The 8,057-nt window shown below is 52.1% G+C and overlaps 2 protein-coding genes across 2 annotated transcripts in view; both read right to left on the bottom strand.

Moving 5' to 3' along the window:
* Positions 1-8,057, bottom strand: part of CPSF4L (cleavage and polyadenylation specific factor 4 like) — a 29,340-nt gene that overhangs the window by 16,203 nt on the left and 5,080 nt on the right. Inside the window, exons 4-6 of the mRNA XM_028521995.2 lie at positions 7,280-7,375; positions 6,232-6,325; positions 4,755-5,797 (exon numbers count right to left, since the gene is read on the bottom strand). Of these exons, the coding sequence (XP_028377796.2) occupies positions 5,569-5,797; positions 6,232-6,325; positions 7,280-7,375 (419 nt within the window). The 3' untranslated portion in view covers positions 4,755-5,568. The remainder of the gene's footprint in view (positions 1-4,754; positions 5,798-6,231; positions 6,326-7,279; positions 7,376-8,057) is intronic.
* CDC42EP4 (CDC42 effector protein 4) overlaps positions 3,000-8,057 on the bottom strand; it is a 41,834-nt gene continuing 36,776 nt past the window's right edge. The window contains exon 5 of the transcript XR_004904833.1: positions 3,000-3,011. The gene's annotated coding sequence lies outside the window, so the exon portion shown is untranslated. The remainder of the gene's footprint in view (positions 3,012-8,057) is intronic.

Genomic DNA, 8,057 nt, shown 5'->3' with positions numbered 1-8,057 from the left:
TTAGGGTTGTTTTGGGCTGGTGGATTTTCTGCGACTCTTTCCCCCTTCAAAATAGTCCATGTTTTTCTAATGTTTTATAATTTTATGACTTCTGCTTTGGCCTCTAGAGAGTAACTTGGTACTTAGAGATAAAAAATGCCTATCTGTAAATATCCAAAACAGGTGGGTAACTGTTTCTTCAACCCCTTTTCTAGCACAGGGGGTTGATTCCATATCACACACAGATATGCTTCTGTCTAAAGATTTTATGTATAAACACGGGTGGGGGAGAAAGTTCACAGCTGTGAGTATGAGAAGCAGAGTTTATGCTTGTATTATTTATAATTACTGTACTTACTATTATCACTGACCTACTTTGGCCCGCCCCTGTGTGTGTGTGCACATATCTTTTTGCCGTGTTGCCCTCGAGCCAGAGCACGTGAGTCAGGCCCTCCTGTGTCTCAGCTCCTTCCCGTCCCAAAAACTTGGGTGTGCTGTCCGAAGGCCAGCATTTATTTACTTGCACGCCTATTCTCAGTACTTGATTCTGGCTCCACCTTCTGCTTTCTCTGCCTTTTCTGTGCCAGTCCTCTGCTCCTCTCTTCCTCTTGAATTATCCCCAGTGGGAATAAGTTAATACTCCATCAACTTCTCCTGTTTAAGGAAAGGTTCACTAGAGTTCATAAGGAAAAATGCACGGTTGGGGGAAGGAATACTATATTTACTTATTTAAGTTTAATATTACTAGGAGTTTAATTGGAACCAAAGCAACCCCCTTTTCATTTGAAAGGGCTCTGTGCCCATTCTTTGTAAATGCCCTTAACAGATACTCAGGGTAGCCCGTCGACAGTGCCCTCTTTCCCAGTTCCTCAGATGCCCACCGCCCGTGTGGTTAGGTGGCCACTCTCCCTGCAGTGGCCGTGGTTACAGCAGAAACCGTGTGGCCCGCCAACCTGAAAGTACTCAGCTGTCTGGCCCTGTTTTACAGAACAATGTGCCGACCCTGCCCTAGAGGAATGGGACGGCTCACGGTCTCCGTCTCGGAGTGATAAAGACAGGGTTGCTGCTTTGAATCATTTTTGGGTTAGCAAACATTAAAGCAGAAGCCTTTCTTGACCTAGTAGCTTAGTGTCTTAGCGTGGTCCCCTGAACTACCCACAACACGTTAAGTGCGGTGGTAGCCCTGAGGAGCAGCTGGAAGCCCCCCAAGGTGTTTATCAAGAACCTTTGTATCACTACTGTAAATAAACTAGGGTCGCTCGTCGTCATCATCAGAATGTGAAAACACAATGGAAAGATTCAAGTTAGTTATGCCACAGCAAGTACTTTACATGTCCCTGGGAACAATTCCCTTACCGAGAAAGACGAACTGGATAATGACCCATCAGTCCTCAAGGGCTGTCTGCTTCATCTTGCCAGGTTTCAGAAAAAGGCAGATCCTCCATTAATGAGAGGGTTTTTAGGGTGACATGGTCAGTACCAAGAATCGAGCAGGAAAGGGCAAATCCTCGCTGATGCCTTAGAATTAGACTGAGCAGCAAGTCTTGAAATGATGGCAGTGACTTTGAAGCCATCGGCAGGCTCTCCAGACTCGGGAGTTACTTGGTCGTGTTCAGAGTTAACGGAGGGAATGGGCTCCCTGTCTACTCATTGCTGCTGTCTGAGGTGGGGAAATACTTGTCCTTTTAGCAATTTTGTAAGGATTTCTTCGTAATGTTGAAAGTAGTTGAAGAAAGTTGTTGAGGTCAGTGGATGATCACTTTTCTCCCTTGACTGAGATGTAAATTCAATGATTAAGGAATATACTTCGTAGCTCTAGTTTGCAGTACTGGTATAAGCTTGCCTTCTGAGGATACATTCATTGTTCTTATGTGCCAATGCCCCTACCAGATAAGTTCATTTCCACGCCAGTCCCTAATAATGTGTGTGATCTGGCAGAGTAAAGGTGTCATCCAGAAGGACTACAGAGACTGTTCAAAACGAGTCGTAGGTGAGTGAGACCGCCACATGCAGAAGCCATTGAGCTTCAGGTTGGAGGCAGGAGTAACTATCTCTTCACAAAGAGACGAGGACGCATGCTCTTTACACAGTTTGCCATTTTAACTAGCCTCCTGAGTTTTGTCTCTTAAAATCATGCTCCACATCTTCCGAGGAATTGGCAGGAGCTTCCCTAGCTGAGCAACGGTGCTTAGACTTGTCTTCCAGAGCAGCAGCGTGAAGTCCAGACCGTCTTCCAGCACAGAAAGCCGGCCTGAGCCCCCCTGGGCGATTCCTGGCCACCTCCCTACCTGTCCCACGGACGGCGATGCCCGGGCCCCTCGCCGGCCTGGAGAAGATTTCCAGGAAGGCTCCGAGACTAAAGGCCGCAAGTATTCGCGGGCGTGCCTGAGCTCTGGCAGCAGCTCACATGGTCTGTGTGGGGTGGATTACCCCTGGTGCTGCCTCCTTGTGTTTAATCCTCAGTCTTCATTTAATGTCTCACACACTGAGTTGACTGGATAAAGTACATTTTCTCTAACATATTAAAATTTTAGCTATTAGAAATAAAGCCGTTTTGTTTTACTCTCAGTGGGGGGCTTTACACTTAATGGGGAACCCTATCTGCTGCCACTGTTCTTATCAGTCCTTTTCACCCCAATTCACAGATTTTCCCGGTGAACTCCCCATACCTGCTCTGCTCTCACCCCGTGTGCCTCCTACAGAGTACCACCACCATTCTCTATAAAAAAAAATCTTTAAATAAAACACAGTGCTCAGTTCTGACTATTTGCCTCTTCAGACCCACGTCTGTGTCCTTGGGCAAGTTATCTTCCCTCTTGGAGCCCCCCTTGGTCTGGACTGTAAAGCCCCAACTTACAGAGATGTGGTGGGATCATAAGTCTCCCACCTATGAGTTCCCACCAGGTCTGACAGTCGGAGTTAAAATAGCAGCTCTTCTAAAACCTGGTGACGTCACACTCAGACTGCAGACTGGAACCAAGCTGAGAGACCACCACAACCCTCACAGCGCCCAGCTACTGCTGGGGTGCGTGCTTCGTCAGCCCCAGGTGCTGTGCAGAGTCCGCACATGCCTTCTCTCGTCCTCCACCTGCCCTGTGAGGCAGGTGCTGTTGTGCTGGTTTTCCAGAGTGAGGAATCAGATGCGAGGAGGGTGAGTAGTGTGCCTACAGAGCTGTGTGGCATTTGTCGCAAAGCGGCCCCAGGTGGAGCTGGCACTCAGACCCCCCAAACCTGTCCCCTGGGCCAGCATTATTCCAGGCCGCCATACCCCTTCCCCTCCAGCTCTGGCACAGAGAGTTGTCTCCACCCACCAAAGCGAAGGGGCTAGGCACACCTTGTCTAGGAGCTCTTTCCTCCATTTCCCCCAAAAGGCACAGCTTAGTGTCCCCCTCCCCAGGGGATTAAATGCCTCCGTGTTCACTTCTCCAACAGCTTAGACCGTACAGCCCTTAACGTCCCCTGTCACATCCTGCCTCCCAGGATGAGCCTTCTCTGTACCATCCATCTCCCTGTAATTCCCTGCACCTGGCAAGCACAGACTACAGCCTTAAATTAAGCCATACAGGGAAGCCGCAGTTGTGCTAAAGAACACCACTTAATTTAATTGCCGGTTTGTAGCAGCCTCCCCGTGTGCACAGGAACCGCCGCGTGCAGCCCCAACTTCCCTGCAGGCAACGGGCTGAGCAGAGCAGGACGACTATTTCTGTAAACTTGAGCTTCTGCCTTTACACACATTCTGCTCCCCCATTTAACTCGTCCTGCCGCAATCTGCCTCCAAGTCTGTTGTATTTTTAGCAGCTCGTTCACTTACAGAATAAGCAAATAAACCTAAAGGCAGCAGGCTACTCCTCATCCTGTTCAGGCCAACAGGGGGCGCACAGGGACATTGGGCGCAGAGGGGCCCAGGAGGTCCCACAGACGCGTCCTCCACTCCTGCAGACATGGGGCGGGGGGGGGGGGGGGGGGGGGGCTGTGTTTTGATAGGTCTTCCTGGCTCGGTCTTACTGCGGTGAAGAGCACACCGGCCCATCTTCAGCACTGACAGAGGAAAACTTAATGGCAATGGTGTGAGCTTTTGTAAATTCAGACTCCAAAAGAAAAATCCTAAATCTAAGGAACCAGAGGAGGAAGTAGCTGGTTTTCTGAGGAATGTGGTGGTTTCTCACAAGCGAAGCCCCATCTTGGGCCCGAAAGAGGCCTTGAGCTTCGAGCCAGGCCTCACTATCCCAGAGAACAGGGCTCCGGACACTCGAAGGCTGGTAAGCATATGAGGAAGGCAAGGGCTGACCCTTGCCTCTCGTCCTGACGGGGCTCTCTGGCAGAAGAGAGAGGTCAGGGTTGGGGCAATGTAGAGGCTGCCTCATTAAGGTGTGATCAAACATGATGTCCTGATAAGCCAGAAGACAGCAAAAAAGAAAACCGAGGTGCTACGTGCCCCCTCTCCCAGCCTCCCTCTGAATCTGAAGGACGATACAGATCAATAACTGCAGAGGATTAGTAGGCAGCAAAATAAGATGTGAAGGATATTTAACTTCGTAGCCTTTTAAAGAAATTAAGTCTTGTCCGGCAGTTGGTAAAAATACAATTGGAGTGTTGAGACTTCCCAGTCGACATTTGGTTTACCAGGATCCCCTCCTTCCCTTAATTCACACTCCTAAACCCAAGTACTGTTTTCCTACCTGTGGCAGGAAAGGAGTCAGATTCCGCAGCTAGTGCCCCACCCCACCCCCCAGCCCTCAATAGAAAACAGCCCGAACCCCTCAGCTCCTACTCACCCTGTAGCACAGGCCCTGCTCCTGAGCCCCGAGCCCCAGGCAGTAGGGGACCAGCTGCTCCTGGGGCCTCACTGGAGTGGGGAGAGGCAGCCACTCTGTCGGGAAAGGGGGCTTGCAGGGTCCCCAGGTAGAGGCAGGAGGTGCTGACGCCCACGGCCTGTTGAGCTGTAGATACAGGGACTGCATGAGGAAGCGGAGACACTGCAGGCATTCCTTCTGTGCGGACATGGCAACTTCATGCCACGGGCAGGGGCTCTGGCCAGGCGTTCGGGCAGAGCCAGGTTCTGAAATGCCTTTCTTTACCATGTGCTCTAACTGCCAAAGCATACCTTTTGGTGAAAGTTAGCGATGGTCTCAGGAATTCCCCAGTTACTGAACATGGCGTCCCACCTTCAGCGGAGATGCCACATACCACCAGCAGGGGTCGCCCTCCCCCCATGCCATGGCCATCCCAGCCTGGCCTGGGCCCTCTTGCAATAATTGACCTTGGGATGGCTAATAATTAACAAGAGCTCAGCTGCAGTCTTTGTCGAGTCCCAGACTAGACAAAAGCAGCGTGGAGGCAGTTTGGGCCCACAGGCTGCAGTTTGCTGACCCTCCCAGAGGCTGTTTTCAGTCCTGGTATCCGTAGGAAGAGTTCTGTTCTCTGGGGGACCCCACACAACCAGGGTGGCCCTGGCTCACCTAACAGCTTTGCACCACAGGTCCTGAGCAGGGTCCATGTTCTCTAACAAAACCACCCATGTGTTAGCCAGCTAAGGAAAAGGGGAAGCCTTGGGGACAGAAAGCTGAGAAGTCCTATCTGAAGCAGAGATTATGGAGGCCAGAGGGGTCTGGGAGGAACAACCACACGGACGTGCCCTTCCCCAAGATTGGGACACAGAGCCAATCCTGTGAGAGTGAGAGCAGCTGGGGACAGTGCCGTGCTAGGAACTCGGAGTTCCCAGGGAACACAGGCAGGAAACAGGGTGAGATGTGTCGGCCCCTCCCTGCCTGCACTCACCTTCATGTAACTTGGGTTGAATAAAAGATTCATCTTGGGGCTGAGGAAGGAGAGAGAGATGATTACAGCCAGGCTCCCTAGCCCACCTGTTGCCTGCTCTCTGATGGGCTCTGCACCAGTGGCGGCAGATTGCACGTCCCAGAACCCCAGGAAGGAGCCTGAACTCTTTCCGGGCAGTGAGCAGAGCTGCAGGGGATTTGGGAATTAGACACTTCTACTGTTATTTCTTGACCGGTTCATGCAGAGCTGCCTGCCCATCCCCGGCGGGAACGTATATCAGCAGCATGGGTCAGAGTTCAGTGCAGCCAACAGCACTGCAGAGGGATGGGTGTCGGGGAGTAACGCATGGAAATCACTGGGCAGGTGCTTGTCAGACCCTTCCTTTCCCACCTTGGCCCAGTGAGGCTACGGAAGGATCTAGGTCTGGAAGCCAGGGGTGGGGAGCAGGGCAGCACTCGGTGGGATCATACTTACTGTGCATTTTGGCACTTGGGTCCCTCGGGGCAGAAGCCAGCTAAGTAGTTAGTACACATTGTCTTATGGACATGGCGGTATTTACACAGGGGACCTGCCGGGGAAAGAGAAACCAGCCCAAAGAATCTGCTTTAGCAAAGAGGAGAAAATAAGTGACGCAACTCACTGGCGGGGGGGGGGGGGGGGGGGGCGGTGAATGGTCATAGGCTGTCCCCTTAACAGGCATATATATCTTCCCATCCTTTCCATGCTGCCCTGGAGTGCCAGCTTCCTAGCCACGTGGCTGAGATGGGAAAGCGAACCTTGGACTGTGTAGGGTGGGAAGTGTCCCTAACACGCTGAGTCTCGAAGGACTGGCATAGGTGTGAACTGTAATTTGCCGTCCTATGTTTGTTTAGCCACAGAAGGAACAGCTGAGGCAAGGCTAGCCCCACAGATCTCACTACCCTCCTTCAGCACCCCTCCCCTGTGACCACCCCCCAAAAGCAACCCTGCCAGGCACTCAGTAAGAACAGCATACCTGAAGGCTCAGGAAGAGCAAGGACTCAGATGCTCAGAGCAGGAACTCTAAGGCAGTCCCTGTCTCCTAAGTCTGGCTGACTGTAATGGAGTAGGTGGAACTGCTTGAGGGACACTCAGGGCACCCCAGCTGGGTAAACTGAGTGTCCCCTCTGGGCCAGACCCTGTGCCAAGGGCTCCCTGTGGGGTCCTACATCTAAGCATCCTGGCAACCCTAGGAGGGAGGCATCCCTCCTTTTCATAAGTGAGGAAACAAGCAGTTCAGTCATTTGTTCAAGGTCAAGCAGCTGGTGTCTCCTGAAGCCATTGAACCTGAGTAAGCCAGGCTACACGTCCTAGTGTCACAGAGACCTGTCCCGTGGGAGTGAGTGTGAGAACTATGGAGAGGACTTTGGTTGGGATTTCAGCCCAGGGGCAGACAGACCTCACAGCAGCGGGGCCTCGTCAGCACCATGCATCCTCCCCGCAGGGAGACCGCCCGTTCTGGTCACCCACCTCCTCTGCTGCTCCCATTCTGTCAGGGCCTCACCGTCTTTGCAGAAACCTTGGTCATACCAAGGACAGTCCTGGGTCTTGAAAGCAGTGTTCGTGTGAAGAAAGTGACATCCCTTGTTGCTGCACTTACCTGAAAATTCCATCAGGCTTTGTATATAAGCAGGCTCATCTTCCCGGTCACATCTGCCCTCCCACACTGAATTGACCCTGCCCCTCAAACAGCAGCCACTTGCCCTCCTGTGGTCACCAGCATCTTTGGAAGACAGTACGGTATTTCTCATCCTTCCTGCAATCTAAGAAGGGTGGACCCCAATAATGTTCACTAAGCAGGACTTGGGGCGAATACACATATTTGAGGGAGTTGGGGTAGGGCCAGATATCCAGGAGGTGGGGGCTGGAACTGAAGGCATTTAGGCACCACCAGGGAAGAAGGAACCGGGAGAGAGGGGAAGGGGGCACCCAGAGCTGGCAGCTAAAGGCCTGGGAAGACACAAGACACTGAATGGAGATGTTGCCATGTGCTGTGACTCAAGCCCACTCTCCCTCTCTGCAATGAGATCAACCCCGCCTCCAGCATCTGGGGGTGCAGCTCTTTTCGGTGAAATTGCCCAGAGAGCAGACCACTGCTTCCGAGGTGGCACAGGGACGAAGACGGACGCTGCAGAGAGAACACCTGTGATTGCTGTAACGTGTCTGTGGAAGAGACCAAGACCCACAGGCCCAGGAAGGAACATGGTTTTCATAGACTACTCATGCATTACGGTGAGAACCCTCTCAGATGTCTCTCAGGGACCCAGGGGCTTTGAAAGCAC

The sequence above is a fragment of the Phyllostomus discolor genome, chromosome 8 (assembly GCF_004126475.2).
Source record: "Phyllostomus discolor isolate MPI-MPIP mPhyDis1 chromosome 8, mPhyDis1.pri.v3, whole genome shotgun sequence".
Taxonomy (NCBI): Eukaryota; Metazoa; Chordata; class Mammalia; order Chiroptera; family Phyllostomidae; genus Phyllostomus; species Phyllostomus discolor.
This window is presented reverse-complemented; position numbering and strand designations above follow the sequence as displayed.